This window comes from Tamandua tetradactyla, chromosome 16, assembly GCF_023851605.1.
Source record: "Tamandua tetradactyla isolate mTamTet1 chromosome 16, mTamTet1.pri, whole genome shotgun sequence".
Lineage (NCBI taxonomy): Eukaryota > Metazoa > Chordata > Mammalia > Pilosa > Myrmecophagidae > Tamandua > Tamandua tetradactyla.
Window position 1 is genome coordinate 21225231 of NC_135342.1, and position 16102 is coordinate 21241332.

Consider the following 16102-nt stretch of genomic DNA (forward strand, 5'->3'; position numbering starts at 1 on the left):
TTGTACTACAGAAATAGGTTTTATAAGGGCAAACCTCAAAGTCAGGGACTTGCCCTATTTTCTTGGGAGTCTCCGGTGGATCAGAGGGTACCTGGAGTTTCCCAGATGGGAAAATTTAATAGTTCCTTTTTTTTTTTTCCTTTGGATCTTCAAAGAACTCTATCAATACTTTTTTTTTTAAATTTTTATTAATAAAACCAAACAACACACAAACACGAACATTCTTAACACGCGAACATTCCATTTTTGGTGTGCAGTCACTGGCTCACAATATCGTCACATAGTTGTACATTCATCACCCTGGTCATTTCTTAGAACACTTGCATTACTCCAGAAAAAGAAATAAAAAGAAAAAAGAAACTCATATATACCATACCCCTTACCCTTCCCTCTCATTTACCACTAGTATTTCCCTCTACCCAATTTATTTTAACGTTTGTTCCCCCTATTATTTATTTATTTTTAATGCATATTTTTTACTCATCTGTCCATACCATAGATAAAAGAAGCATCAGAATAAGGTTTTCACAATCACACAGTCACATTATCAATACTTTTTAATTATCAGCCCACCATAGTCTGAGATGTATCTTGGTATTATATTAAACTACACAGAATTACAAGGTCTCGTTCCCATTCTGGACCCCAAGAATTTAGGTTGTTTAAATGAGCTATCCAGACAGGTTGATTGCGATTGTGTGTCACAGAAAATTTGGGTTCTAGACACAGTAAACCTCTCTGCCTTTGGTCTCATACAGTAGGCCTGCCACCCTTTTTAAAAATACATAATATAGAAGCTGTTCTGCCCCCTTGCTTTTTTCAAATAACAGTTTATCTCAGAAGTCCATATCCATTACAAAAAGTCCTACCTTATTCTTTTAAATGGAACATGAGGTTGCATTTTGTGGATGTGGCATAATTTTTTAACAGTATTGCTCAGGAACTTGGGTGAGTGTCTTCCACGTCCCATTTGCTTCGCTGTCATGAGCTGTGTCTTCGTGAGTAAGGCTCACACAGTGTGCCAGGCCACAGACAGCGATCATCTGTGCTCAGTCCCATGTCCTAATAGCTGACACTCACTGAGCATTCATCATGGGCAAGGCACCTATGCCAACCACCGTGTGCATCTGAAATCACCAAACATGCCACCCTAGCAGGTTGGTGCTTTTACTGTACTGTCTCCATTTTGAGGCTGAAGAAACAGGCACAGGCATATGCAGTTACCTGCCCAGTTCTCAGCAGTCAGCAGGGCTTCTGCCCCAGAGGCTGTGCTCTTAGCTGTTAAGGTATGCCTGACAGGATAATTCCTGAAACACGGGTGAAAACCATTGTCTATCCCCAGAAAAGTAGAAACACAGATCCCGTGAGTCATGCACATGATTTCAAGCATTTCTTGAACAACCCCCTCCCAGTCCCAAAGCCCAGTGAAGACTATCCCACCCCCACCTCCTAGACCCCCAACAAAGGTCCATAACTCCTCTGGGGTGGTTGAGATTCTCTGGATTAACCTAAAAGAAGTCTGGGAGAGGACTTGAACATACTACATTTCCAACAGGCAGAGAGGAACTGGGCCTAGGAAGGAACAGGAGTAGTAGTTAGAAAGGAAAGGGGAGGCTGGGGTGCAGGAGAGTCTAGTCGTTGAGGCAGATGAGAAGCAAGCTTCAGAGCTGGGTTAGAGCTAAACTCAACTGCTCTGTGACCCAGCAGTTCCACGCCTGGGCCATGAGAGAAATGAGTGCTGCTGTCTTTTGAGGATTTTGTACAGGAAGGTCCGTAACAGCATGATTCCTATTAGTCAAAAGCAGTCAGCAGTCCAGATGGCCCCGGCAGGAGAATGTTCCATCTGTGGTATATTTTCACAGCAAGCTACTGCTTTGCACAACAGACAAATCTCAGAATCATCTGCTCAGTGAAAGAAGCCAGACACAAAGGTGCATATGATGTGTGGTGTGTAGCCAGACAAAACTAACCTGTGGAGTTAGAAGTCAGAATAGCAGCTGTCTTGGATTGGTGATAAGACTGAGAAGGAACAGAAGGGGTCCCAGTGGTATGCTGGAAATGTTTTCCATTTTGATCAGAGTGATGGTAATTCAGGTGTATACATACACAGATGAAAAAGCACATTGCACACTTAATATCAGTGTGTTCTTACTTGAGGCATGCTCACCTCAATTTAAATAGGATTGAGGAGTGGACAGCCATATCAGGTGTTGCAGAGATGGGGGAATAAGGTGACTGGGCGGGAATGGGTGTTCAAACCCTTGTCCAGCTAGAAGACACGAAGAGCTGGTGAACAGGTGTGTTAGCGAGGTCTGGGATATGGGTTTACCAGGAAGCTGGATCTGATTAAAAGGCCTGGCATTTGCATGTTAGCTCCAGGTTTCCAAAGCACTTCCCTACCTCTCTTCCCATCCTGTCCGAGGAATACCTGTCCCAGGGGAGGCAGGCAGGGCATGGAAGGACACTCTGGACTGCTGAACAGCTCTCCCATAGAACCTCCTTTTAACTCTTTTTGAGAATTTTTTTTTTTAACTTTCATCTTCTGTAATTTATTGCTATTAACTTGCTTGCCTTCACCCATATATGTTTTTAATGAATTGCCTGATAGCAAACTGACCATATACACTTTGTTCTTTTACTTTTTAAATTTTTAAAATCTTTTTTGTGGTAAATAAATACAATATAATGTTTCCCATTTTAACCACTTTCAAGTGTACAATCCATATAAACGTTTTTGTGAGAACTTTTACTTATCAAGAAGAAAAAATACACAGAAGTATATGTGTGTGTTTAAACTGCAAACGTGTATATGCAATGAGAATCACTCATTTAAGATACAAATATATAAATCTGACCAGATGCAGGACCCTCCACTTTGTACTGTGGGAGAGGTAAAGATAGTGGCTTTTTACTTTTTGTAAAAGCCTTTGTAAAAGGGTCATTGACAGGGAGACTTGCAATTGGATAGTACTTTACATTTAGGTGCTTGGATCTGAAATGCTGTGCTAGTAATTAGCTGTGGGTGATGTGTGAGCCTCAATTTCTCCATCAGTCAAACTGGGGTAGTAAGAAACCGTTCTTCCTAAGGTGGTTGTGAGGATATAGGAAGAGTTTGGCCAGGTGTGAGGGCAGCGTAATGGTCCCCAAAGATGACCACGTCCTAATCCCCAGAACCTGTGAATCTGTGACTTACGCTGGAAAGACTTTGCGGACGTGATTGGTTAAGCATCTCCAAACAGGGAGATGATCCTGCGTGGTCAAATGGTCCCAATGTCATCACAGGGGTCCTTCTAAGGGAAAGGGAGGCGGGAGAGTCCAAGACAAAGAAGATGTTATGGTGGAAGCTGAGGTTAGTCGGGTGCCTTCACAGGAAGGGGGACCTCCTGACACTAAAAAAAAGTCAGGAAACAGATCCTCCCCTGGAGCCTCCAGAAGAAACAGTACCATCAATACCTTGAATTTAGTTCTGTAAGATCCAATTTCAGAGTTCTGGCCCCCAGAACTGTAAAAAAAGAATTTTATATTATTTTAAACCGTTAAATTCGTGATAATTTGCTACAGCAGTCATAGGAAACTATCTTCCTGGCTCCTGGCTCATGGTAAGTAATCAGAAAATATTAGCCTTGACAGTCGCCTTGTAGTACAGATGGAGACATTGAAGCAAGGAACAGGGAAGTATTCAGGGGGCTTCCTGTCCACCCATCTGTCCATCCATCAGGAAAGTGCCGAAAGCCACCTGTAATAGGTTTAGCTGACATATATGGAATGTTTACTCTGTGCCAGGCACCATTCTAGGGACTTTACATGTATACCTCATTTATTCTGCCCAACGATTTTATAAGGCCACTGCCCCATTTTACAGTTTAGGAAACTGAGACACAAGGGATGAAATGAAACCATTTGCTCCAGGATCCCTTAGCCAGGAAGTAAGCAGAGCTGGGAAGGGCCAGGTGCTGTTCTTGCATTGGAGACTCAGCAGGGAATGACTCAGACACTGTCCCTGCCTTTGTGGAGCCTCAGCATGTAGTGGGGGAGACAGAGGGCTTGAGAAATATATACCAAAAATGTAGCTATATAATACCCAGTGATGATCATAAAAATGAAGTGGGACTAGGGAGTAAAGAGTATCACCTAGTAGGAGTTGAGGGAGACCACTTTGTTGGGTCAGAGAGGAGGTGACATGAGCAAAGGGCTGCGTGATGGAAGGAGCCAGCCGGAGGGAGGTATGGAGGGAGAACACTCCAGGCAAGGGCAGTGGGAGGCAGGCAGGCAGGAGCCAGCCTGTTTTCACAACAGAAGGAAGGCTGGTGTGGCCGGAGGAGAGCAATCAAGTGGGGTAGGGTGCTGAGAAGTCAGACTGGGATTTCTGTGTCTCTGGGTAGCATTCCATGCCGTCCCAGGGCTTAGAGTTGGGATCTGTGATGGAGGTAGCCAGGAAGGCCTTTCCCTCAGCATCATCTCTTTCTCACACATCATGTGGTGCTGCAGAGGAGCATGCATGGACTCTGGAGCGAGTCTGTCAAGGTCACCAGCTGGTTGACCTTGGGGAAATTATGTAAATGTTTCCTGCCTCTGTTTGCTCATGTGTGAAATGGAGGTGACAATGGCACCTGCCTCACAAAGTGTTGGTAAGCAGTGTAAGCAGATGCATGTGCACAGCTGGCATATAGTGAACATTCAGCTGTCACTGCAGTTGTCCTGTGTCATCACAGCTCCCTTCAGAAGGAGGGTTATGATGACCCTCCTCTTTCACATGTGAATATGAGGAAACTGATGCCGAGGAAGGTCAGTTGGGGTTGCACAACTTGGAAATGGCAGGACTGGATTTTTTTTTAATATCTTTCAGATCATTTTTTAATTCTCTGTCTTTCAACTCTGATTGTTGCTAAAACACAAATGCAGAGTATTATATTGCAGGAAACAATTGAATTAATAGTGTCATGCTAGGCCAAACCTCCTGGGGCTGAAGAAAAGGAGCTGGGTGGGGTTTATCCTTTCCCAGACATCCCCACCCACTCCCCTAACCCTAAGTCCTCCAGGCCATCAAATGTATCTGCTTGGTTCAGAGTATATTGAAGATGCAGCTGAAGGAATGTGGTTAAACAATAGGAAGAACTTTTCTGAAGGAGCCTTCAAAACCAAAATAATTCAAGCACAGAGATTCGATTAAGTCAGAGGTGTGGACTCAGTGATCTCTCAGTGACCCTTTCTTTGCCTCTCAGAAGAGAAGAGGCATTTATATTCTGGGATAAGGGGACAGTATCTCTTTTCCTCCCCAGAAGCAATATAATTGAAGAGGCGTCATTTCTCCAATATTATCTCATCCTCTTTTCCTAGAGAAGGCCAAGTTCAATAGAAAGAGTGGTCATCCAGAAAGTAAAGGGCCTACTGACCTTAGCCTCCCATTCTCTCTAGCTGGGGCTCCTGTGCCCACCAGGCCAGCTGTATCCCTGAGGCCCTGCCCCCTCTGTACCAGCTGGCAGCCTCCCCTGAGTTCTAGAAAGAGGCCAAGCTATACTCTGAGTAGGATCTGGAGATGGCTGCTCACCGACCACACATGCACCAGTCCAGACACAAGGCTGGGGGCTGCCAACCTAGCCGCCCCTGCCTCAAAGGATAAGGGCAGGGCTGGATTTGAACCCAGGCTTACCTCCCGAGGGCAGCCCTTCCTCATGTTTGTAGCAGTGTATAAGCAATGTCGGAGTGACCTGACTGGAAGGTTACAGAGCAGGTGGGATTATTGCATGGTGGGGGGATGAGTAAGGATGGCAGACTCAGTAACTTCAAGGGCTCTAATACTTCAGCTTTGTAAGATCCTAATGAAAGAACCCCAACCTGGAATGCAAGAGACCTGCCTGTGCTGTTCTGTGTCCCCTACCGGCAGCACCTCTTTCCATACTTCCAGCTGTCAGAGGGGAGTTTGCGAATCCTTTGGAGAAGTCCTTCTAGAAATAGCTCTTTCCTTTCAACAATATTTATTGTACACCAGCTAATAATGCCTCCTGACTGAGAGTGGTTGAGCACCTGCCGTATGCCACACCCTGCACCCTGATATCTATGAGCATGATCTCATTTATTACTTCTAGCAGCCCCGTGGAATATATGTGATGATCATGCCCATTTTACAAATGAGGAAACTGAGGCTCCAAGAGGTTAGCTAATAAGGTCATACAGCGTGAGTGCGGTAGAACTGGGATTCAAATCCAGGTTCCCTGGTGGAGCAAATCCCAACAAGCCCCTCCCCTTGGGGACTTTCCACTGAGTCCTGTGTGGTTGGGGGCAGGGAGTGACATGTGACATTTATCTGTGTAATTATTTGCATAGGGGTATAACTCTGGAAATGCTGCCCACGAGAGTTCTGTGATGGCATGTTATAAATACATATGATGGAGTCTGGAAAGGTTGGTGAAGGGGGTGGGGGTGCGCAGAGGGTTTTATGTAGTCACTGAGCAAATATTCTATGAACTCCTCTGTGCCAGGCCCTGTGCTAAGTGCAGGGGACACGGTGGCATCGTCCATTCCTGATCTCCAGTGTCACAGAGCTGACATTCCAAGGGGACATGTCTGTCTGCCCAGATGAGGCTCGCTCTTTTCCTGAGGTCCCACAGCGAGGCCAAGGGCAGAGCTGGCATTGATGGGGCTTTCCCTCTTCCCACAGCTGGAGAAGGAGGAGCAGATACACAGCGTAGACATCGGGAACGACGGCTCCGCATTCGTGGAGGTGCTAGTGGGCAGCTCGGCCGGAGGGGGCGGGGAGCAAGACTATGAGGTAAGCAGAACCTGGAGAAGGCCCATGCTGTTCTCTGCCCAAGCAGCACTACCCCCAGGGCCTCCTGGGTGCCCGGCCAGCGGAGATGACTCACAACCCATCCCAGCCCAGTGGGAACAGGAGACAAAGAGTAGACACAGGGTGATAAACATGCTCTGGAAAGAAATGGAATTTGCATCATGGTTGCTTAAATAACCAGAGGCCCTTGTTTGTTCTAAGATCCAGTCAGTGCTTAGGAGAAAAACTGCTTCTCTCAGAGATGTCACAGATGGCCTGACAAATTGAGATTCTGCAGTGGGAAGGCTTCTGTTAGTCACTTTATTGGCAGCACATTTGTACAAAATTCAGCTGCATTCTGAATATTAAAACAGTCAGTAAAAGCCTTTTTTTTTTTTAAGTGGCTCAGTTAATTAGAGCTGGATTTGTGAGGTCATAACTAGCCAATGGATTAAAAAGTGAAATGTACGTTAATGACATTAAATAAATGTCATTCGTATTAGTACAATAAATGTCATAGATATTAGTAGGTACAAATAAACCTACTGTGACAAACAGAATTTACAACTCTAAGAAAAACCCAGTTTCCTACAAGATACATATTTTTTCTTGCAGTGCAAAATTTTTAATTGAGGCATATTTTACATTCAATAACATGCATAGATCTTAATGTACAGTTCAATGAGTTTTGACAAATATATACACCTGCACAACCATCTCCTAAATCTTGAGCATCCCTGAAAGTTCCCTTGTGCCCCTTTGCATTTGGTCCTCCCACTCCCAGCTCAGGGCAACCATGGTCCTTTTTCCATCAGACCAGTCTAGAATTTCCTATTAATGGAATCATAAAGTGTGTACTCTCCTGTATCTGGCTTCTTTTGCTCTATGTACTGTTTTTGAGATTCTTCCATGTCATGCAAATATCAGTGACTCTCATTCTATTTGATTGCTGAGTAGTATTCCATTGTATAGATATTAGCCCAGTCTGCTTATCCATTCTCCTTTTGATAGACTTTCCAATTTTTGACTCTGATGAATAAAGTGGCTGTGAACATTCTTATACAAGTCTCTGTATAGAGAGAAGTTCCCATTTCTTTGGAGTAAATACCTGCGAGTGGATTTTAAGGGCGATAGGCTGAATACATGTTTTAATTTTATTAGAAACTGCGGGATAGTTTTCCAAAATGATTGATCGTTTTATATTCCCTTCAGCAAAGCAAGAGAGTTCTAGTTGCTCTATATCATCACCAACACTTGGTTATTGTTAGTCTTCTTAATTTCCACCATTCACATGGGCATATGGTGGTATTTTATCATCACTTTAATTTGTATTTTTCTGACTAATGATAATGTTGTGTACCTTTCATGTACTTACCAGCCACCCACTTATCTTATTTTTTGACGTGTCTATTCCAGACTTATTTTCTTAAGGTTTTTTATTTTGAAATATAACATATATATACAAAAGCAATAAATTTCAAAGTACATTGTTATAAGTAGTTATTGAACAGATCTCAAAGGCTGTTTTGAGTTACAGTTCCACAATTTCAGTTTTTTCCTTCCAGCTGCTCCAAGACACTACACATGAAAAGAGATATCAATATAGTGATTGAACAGTCATACTCATTTGTTAAATCCTATCTTCTCTGTTATACTCCTTCTCCTTTGATCCTTTTCCCAGTCTTTAGGGTTAATTGGGCTGTGCCTATTCTAACTTTTTCATATTGGAAAAGGGTGTCAAAAGTATGGGTTAGGAAGATGGAACTAGTTGTTCATCTTGGAGAAGCTGGCCACTGGGTTTCAGGACTTCTCTGGCCTAGGAACATCCGGAGGCTGTAGATTTCTGGAAAGTAATCTTAGTTTGTGAAACTGTTATAGAGTCTCATATAGAGCCCTAGGTGTTCTTTAGGGTTAATAGGAATGATGTTGGTTGGGGTTTCTCAAATTCTTAGCAATTAGAATGGCCTCCAGAATAGCCTTGTGACTGTATTGGAACTCTCTTAGCCACTGATACTTTATTTTTTACATTTCTTTTCCCCCTTTTGGTCAGGAAGGCGTTGTCGATTCCCCAGTCCCAGGGCCAGGCTCATGCCTGGGGGTCATGTCCCACATTGCCAGGGAGACTTTCAACTTTTCACCCCTAGATGTCATATCCCTCAAAGTAGGGAGGGTAAGGATTTTACTTGCAGAGTTGGACTTAGAGAGAGAGAAAGAAGCCACATTTGAGCAACGAAAGAGGTTTTCTGGAAGTAACTTGTAGGCATAACTATAGGTAGGCTTAGCTTCTCCACTGCAGAAGTAAGTTTCATAAGGGCAAGCCTCAAGAAGTCAAGCTTGGCCTATTGACTTGGGAGTTCCTAATGTTTAAGATAGTATTAGGGGCCCAGATGGCGGCTTAGCAATGTGCGCGTTTTAGTTCGTCCTCCAGAACAACTACTAAATAACCAGAAACAGTACTGAACAGCTCCCGGAGCCACGTCAGTGACCGGACACACAGCGTACCCCAGTCAGGACCAGCTGGACTGGCTACAAGCCTCCCCAAAACCGTGAGTTCCCCAAGCTGTGGCAGTTGGCGCCCGGCGCCCCTCCCTCACAGGTGGCTTCCCAGAAGGAAAGGAAAGAGACTCTAAACCTGGTCAAGGCTGAGGTCGCTCATTGAGCTCACGGAAAAAGAGGAAAGGGGAGGAAACAGAGGCTTTAGTGGCTGTGTCTCTATGGAGACTTAGCAGCCTCTGGATTCAGCGGCGGGACTTCTCAGGCTGCAACTGCCCCAGGCATAGGCAGAAACGGGCTGCTTTCAGGGCTGTCTCCCTCCTGTGCCTTCTCCAGGAGAGGGGTGAAGCCCAACTCAGGTGGAATCCCTCCCTCAAGGAATTCAGACCCCAGGGCTTGGCAGTTTGAAGCCATTAAAACCAGCCTACAACCTCTCCTCCGTTTCCACCATGCCCCCAGCAGGGAGAGTCTTCCAAAGTTAAAAGTGCCGCAACATCTTTTGCTGGTGCGACCCTCAGGCAGACGCGCCACATACTGGGCAGGATAAGAAAAACAGAGCCCAGAGACTTCACAGGAAAGTCTTTTAACCTGCTGGGTCTCACCCTCACGGAAAATTGATGCAGGTGACTCCTTGCCCCTGATAGGAGGCCAGTTTAGTCCAGGAAAACCCGGCTCAAGTCTATAATACCTACATAGACCCCCCTAAGGGTGGGGAGGGAAAGGCACCATACAAGCAGGGCAAGAAACAAGAAAACAAGAACTAAAAAATTATCCTCTGTTAAACAAAACCTAAGCTAGAGGTCCAGAAAAAGCTGAACTGAAGGTCAAAGAACAGATAGACAACAAATTCTTCTAGCAAGAAAACCCTAAGTAAGAGAAGTGAAAGCAATCACCAGAATGAACTAATTAAGGTTATTAAATGTCTAGATGCCAGCAAAAAATAACAGATCACACCAGGAAAATTGAAGATATGGCCCAGTCACAGGAACGAAACAATAGTTCAAATGAGATAGAAGAGCTGAAACAACTAATTCAGAATATACGAACAGACATGGAAAACCTCATCAAAAACCAAATCAATGAATTGAGGGAGGATATGAAGAAGGCAAGTAACGAACAAAAAGAAGAAATGGAAAGTCTGAAAAAACAAATCATGGAATTCTGGGGATGAAAGATACAGTAGAAGAGATGAAAAAAAAAACAATGGAAACCTACAATGGTAGACTTCAAGAGACAGAGCTTAAGATTAGTGAACTGGAGGACGAAACATCTGAAATCTGACAAGATACAGAAACTATAGGGGAAAAAAATGGAAAAATATGAGCAGGGACTCAGGGAACTGAATGATAATATGAAGCACACAAATATACGGGTTGTGGGGGCCCCGGAAGGAGAAGAGAAGGGAAAAGGAGGAGAAAAACTAATGGAAGAAATTATCACTGAAAATATCCCAACTCTTATAAAAGACCTAAAATTACAAACCCAAGAAGTGCAGCGCACCCCAAAGAGAATAGATCCAAATAGACGTTCTCCAAGACACTTACTAGTCAGAATGTCAGAGGTCAAAGAGAAAGAGAGGACATTGAAAGCAGCAAGAGAAAAGCAATCCATCACATACAAGGGATACCCAATAAGACTATGTGTAGATTTCTCAGCAGAAACCATGGAAGCAAGAAGACAGTGGGATGATATATTTAAATTACTAAAAGAGAAAAACTGCCAACCAAGACTTCTATATCCAGCAAAACATCCTTCAAAATGAGGGAGAAATTAAAACATTCTCACACAAAAAATCACTGAGAGAATTTGTGACCAAGAGACCAGCACTGCAAGAAATACTAAAGGGAGCACTAGAGACAGATACGAAAAGACAGAAGAGAGTGGTATGGAGAACGGTGTACAAAGAAGGAAAATCAGATATGATATATATAATACAAAAGGCAAAATGGTAGAGGAAAGTATTACCCAAACAGTAATAACACTAAATGTTAATGGACTGAATTTCCCAATCAAAAGACACAGACTGACAGAATGGATTAAAAAAACAGGATCCTTCTATATGCTGTCTACAGGAAACACATCTTAGACCCAAAGATAAACGTAGGTTGAAACTGAAAGGTTGGGAAAAGATATTTCATGCAAATAACAACCAGAAAAGAGCAGGAGTAGCTATACTAGTATCCAACAAATTAGACTTCAAATGTAAAACAGTTGAAAGAGACAAAGAAGGATACTATGTACTAATAAAAGGAACAATTCAACATGAAGACATAACAATCATAAATATTTATGCACCGAACCAGAAGGCCCCAAAAATACATGACGCAAACATTGCAAACACTGAAAAGGGAAATAGACACATCTACCAAAACAGTTGGAGACTTCAATTCCCCACTCTCATCAATGGACAGAACATCTAGACAGAGGATCAATAAACAAACAGAGAATTTGAATATTACAATAAATGAGCTAGACTTAACAGACATTTATAGGACATTACACCCCACAACAGCAGGATACACCTTTTTCTCAAGTGCTCATGGATCATTCTCAAAGATAGACCATATGCTGGGTCACAAAGCAAGTCTCAACAAATTTAAAAACATTGAAATCATACAAAACACTTTCTCAGATCATAAGGGAATGAAGTTGGAAATCAATAATAGGCAGAGTGCCAGAAAATTCACAAATATGTGGAGGCTCAACAGCACACTCTTAAACAACCAGTGGGTCAAGGAAGAAATTACAAGAGAAATCAGTAAATATCTCGAGGCAAATGAAAATGAAAACACAGCATATCAAAACTTATGGGATACAGCAAAGGCAGTGCTAAGAGGGAAATTTATTGCCCTAAATGCCTATATCAAAAAAGAAGAAAGGGCAAAAATTCGGGAATTAACTGTCCACTTTGAAGAACTGGAGAAAGAACAGCAAACTAACCCCAAAGCAAGCAAAAGGAAAGAAATAACAAAGATTAGAGCAGAAATAAATGAAATTGAGAACATGAAAACAATTGAGAAAATCAACAAAACGAGAAGCTGGTTCTATGAGAAAATCAACAAGATTGATAGGCCCTTAGCAAGGTTGACAAAAAGAAGAAGAGAGAGGATGCAAATAAATAAGATCAGAAATGGAAGAGGAGACATAACTACTCACCCCACAGAAATAAAGGAGGTAATAACAGGATACTATGAACAACTTTACGCTAATAAATACAACAATGTAGATGAAATGGACAAGTTCCTAGAAAGGCATGAACAACCAACTTTGACTCAAGAAGAAATAGATGACCTCAACAAACCCATCACAAGTAAAGAAATTGAATCAGTCATTAAAAAGCTTCCCAAAAAGAAAAGTCCAGGACCAGACGGCTTCACATGTGAATTCTACCAAACATTCCGGAAAGAATTTGTACCAACTCTGCTCAAACTCTTCAAAAAAACTGAAGTGGAGGGAAAGCTACCTAATTCATTCTATGAAGCCAGCGTCACCCTCATACCAAAACCAGGCAAAGATATTACAAAAAAAGAAAACTACAGACCAATCTCTCTAATGAATATAGATGTAAAAATCCTCAACAAAATTCTAGCAAATCGAATCCAGCAACACATTAAAAGAATTATACATCATGACCAAGTAGGATTCATCCCAGGTATGCAAGGATGGTTCAACATAAGAAAATCAATTAATGTAATACACCATATCAACAAATCAAAGCAGAAAAATCACATGATGATCTCAGTTGATGCAGAGAAGGCATTTGACAAGATTCAACATCCTTTCCTGTTGAAAACACTTCAAAGGATAGGAATACAAGGGAACTTCCTTAAAATGATAGAGGGAATATATGAAAAACCCACAGCTAATATCATCCTCAATGGGGAAAAATTGAAAACTTTCCCCCTAAGTTCAGGAACAAGACAAGGATGTCCATTATCACCACTATTATTCAACATTGTGGTAGAAGTTCTAGCCAGAGCAATTAGACAGGAAAAAGAAATACAAGGCATCAAAATTGGAAAGGAAGAAGTAAAACTGTCACTGTTTGCAGATGATATGATACTATATGTTGAAAACCCTGCAAAATCCATAGCAAAACTACTAGACCTAATAAACGAGTACAGCAAAGTGACAGCTTACAAGATCAACATTCAAAAATCTGTAGTGTTTATATACACTAGTAATGAAAAATCTGAGGGGGAAATCAAGAAACGAATTCCATTTACAATTGCAACTAAAAGAATAAAATATTTAGGAATGAATTTAACTAAAGAGACAAAAGACCTATATAAAGAAAACTACAAGAAACGGTTAAAAGAAATCACAGAAGACCTAAATAGATGGAAGGGCATACCGTGTTCATGGATTGGAAGACTAAATAAAGTTAAGATGTCAGTTCTACCTAAATTGATTTACAGATTCAACGCAATACCAATCAAAACCCCAACAACTTACTTTTCAGAAATAGAAAAACTAATAAGCAAATTTATCTGGAAGGGCAGGGTGCCCCGAATTGCTAAAAATATCTTGAGGAAAAAAAACGAAGCTGGAGGTCTCACACTGCCTGACTTTAAGGCATATTATGAAGCCACAGTGGTCAAAACAGCATGGTACTGCCATAAAGATAGATATATTGACCAATGGAATCGAATAGAGTGCTCAGATATAGACCCTCTCATCTATGGAGATTTGACCTTTGATAAGGCAGTCAAGCCAACTCACCTGGGACAGAACAGTCTCTTCAATAAATGGTGCCTAGAGAACAGGATATCCATATGCAAAAGAATGAAAGAGGACCCGTATCTAACACCCTTTACAAAAGTTAACTCAAAGTGGATCAAAGATCTAAACATCAGGTCTAAGACCATAAAACAGTTAGAGGAAAATCTAGGGAAATATCTTATAAATCTTATAATTGGAGGCGGTTTTATAGACCTTACACCTAAAGCAAGAGCACTGAATAAATAAATAAATAAATAAATAAATAAATAAATAAATAAATAAATGGGAACTCCTCAAGATTAAACACTTTTTTTATTAATTAAAAAAAATTAACTAACACAACATTTAGAAATCATTCCATTCTACATATACAATCAGTAATTCTTAATATCATCACATAGATGTATGATCATCATTTCTTAGTACATTTGCATCGATTTAGAAAAGGAAATAGCAAGATAACAGAAAAAGAAATAATAGAGAGAAAAAATAAAAATAAAAAATTAAAAAATATATAAAAAAACAAAAAAAAACTATAGCTCAGATGCAGCTTCATTCAGTGTTTTAACATAATTACATTACAGTTAGGTAGTATTGTGCTGTCCATTTTTGAGTTTTTGTATCCAGTCCTGTTGCACAGTCTGTATCCCTTCAGCTCCAATTACCCATTATTTTACACTATTTCTAACTCCTGATGGTGTCTGTTACCAATGACATATTCCAAGTTTATTCTCTAATGTCGCTTCACATTAGTGGGACCATACAGAATTTGTCCTTTAGTTTTTGGCTAGTCTCACTCAGCATAATGTTCTCTAGGTCCATCCATGTTAGTACATGCTTCATAAGTTCATTCTGTCTCAAAGCTGCACAACATTCCATCGTATGTATATACCACAGTTTGTTTAGCCACTCGTCTGTTGATGGACATTTTGGCTGTATCCATTTCTTTGCAATTGTAAATAACGCTGCTATAAACATTGGTGTGCAAATGTCCGTTTGTGTCTTTGCCCTTAAGTCCTTTGAGTAGATACCTAGCAATGGTATTGCTGGGTCGTATGGCAATTCTATATTCAGTTTGTTGAGGAACCGCCAAACTGCCTTCCACAGTGGTTGCACCATTTGACATTCCCACTAACAGTGGATAAGTGTGCCTCTTTCTCCGCATCCTCTCCAGCACTTGTCATTTTCTGTTTTGTTGATAATGGCCATTCTGGTGGGTGTGAGATGATATCTCATTGTGGTTTTGATTTACATTTCTGTAATTGCCAGGGACATTGAGCATCTCTTCATGTGCCTTTTGGCCATTTGTATTTCCTCTTCTGAGAAGTGTCTGTTCAAGTCTTTTTCCCATTTTGTAATTGGGTTGCCTGTCTTTTTGTTGTTGAGTTGAACAATCTCTTTATAAATTCTGGGTACTAGACCTTTATCTGATATGTCGTTTCCAAATATTGTCTCCCATTGTGTAGGCTGTCTTTTTACTTTCTTGATGAAGTTCTTTGATGCACAAAAGTGTTTAATTTTGAGGAGCTCCCATTTCTTTCTTTCTTTCTTCAGTGCTCTTGCTTTAGGTTTAAGGTCCATAAAACCGCCTCCAATTGTAAGATTCGTAAGATATCTCCCTACCTTTTCCTCTAACTGTTTTATGGTCTTAGACCTAATGTTTAGATCTCTGATCCATTTTGAGTTAACTTTTGTATAGGGTGTGAGATACGGGTCCTTTTTCATTCTTTTGCATATGGATATCCTGTTCTCTAGGCACCATTTATTGAAGAGACTGTTCTGTCCCAGGTGAGTTGGCTTGACTGCCTTATCAAAGGTCAAATCTCCATAGATGAGAGGGTCTATATCTGAGCACTCTATTCGATTCCATTGGTCGATATATCTATCTTTATGCCAGAACCATGCTGTTTTGAGCACTGTGGCTTCATAATATGCCTTAAAGTCAGGCAGCATGAGACCCCCAGCTTAGTTTTTTTTCAAGATATATTTAGCAATTCGGGGCACCCTGCCCTTCCAGATAAATTTGCTTGTTAGTTTTTCTATTTCTGAAAAGTAAGTTGTTGGGGTTTTGATTGGTATTGCGTTGAATCTGTAAATCAATTTAGGTAGAACTGACATCTT

At 41.4% G+C, this 16102-nt stretch overlaps 1 protein-coding gene across 5 annotated transcripts in view; it reads left to right on the forward strand.

Moving 5' to 3' along the window:
* XRCC1 (X-ray repair cross complementing 1) overlaps positions 1-16102 on the forward strand; it is a 63788-nt gene that overhangs the window by 6226 nt on the left and 41460 nt on the right. For all 5 annotated transcript variants that reach the window (XM_077131629.1, XM_077131627.1, XM_077131626.1 and 2 more), the window contains exon 3: positions 6659-6769. In XM_077131629.1, the coding sequence (XP_076987744.1) occupies positions 6659-6769 (111 nt within the window). The remainder of the gene's footprint in view (positions 1-6658; positions 6770-16102) is intronic.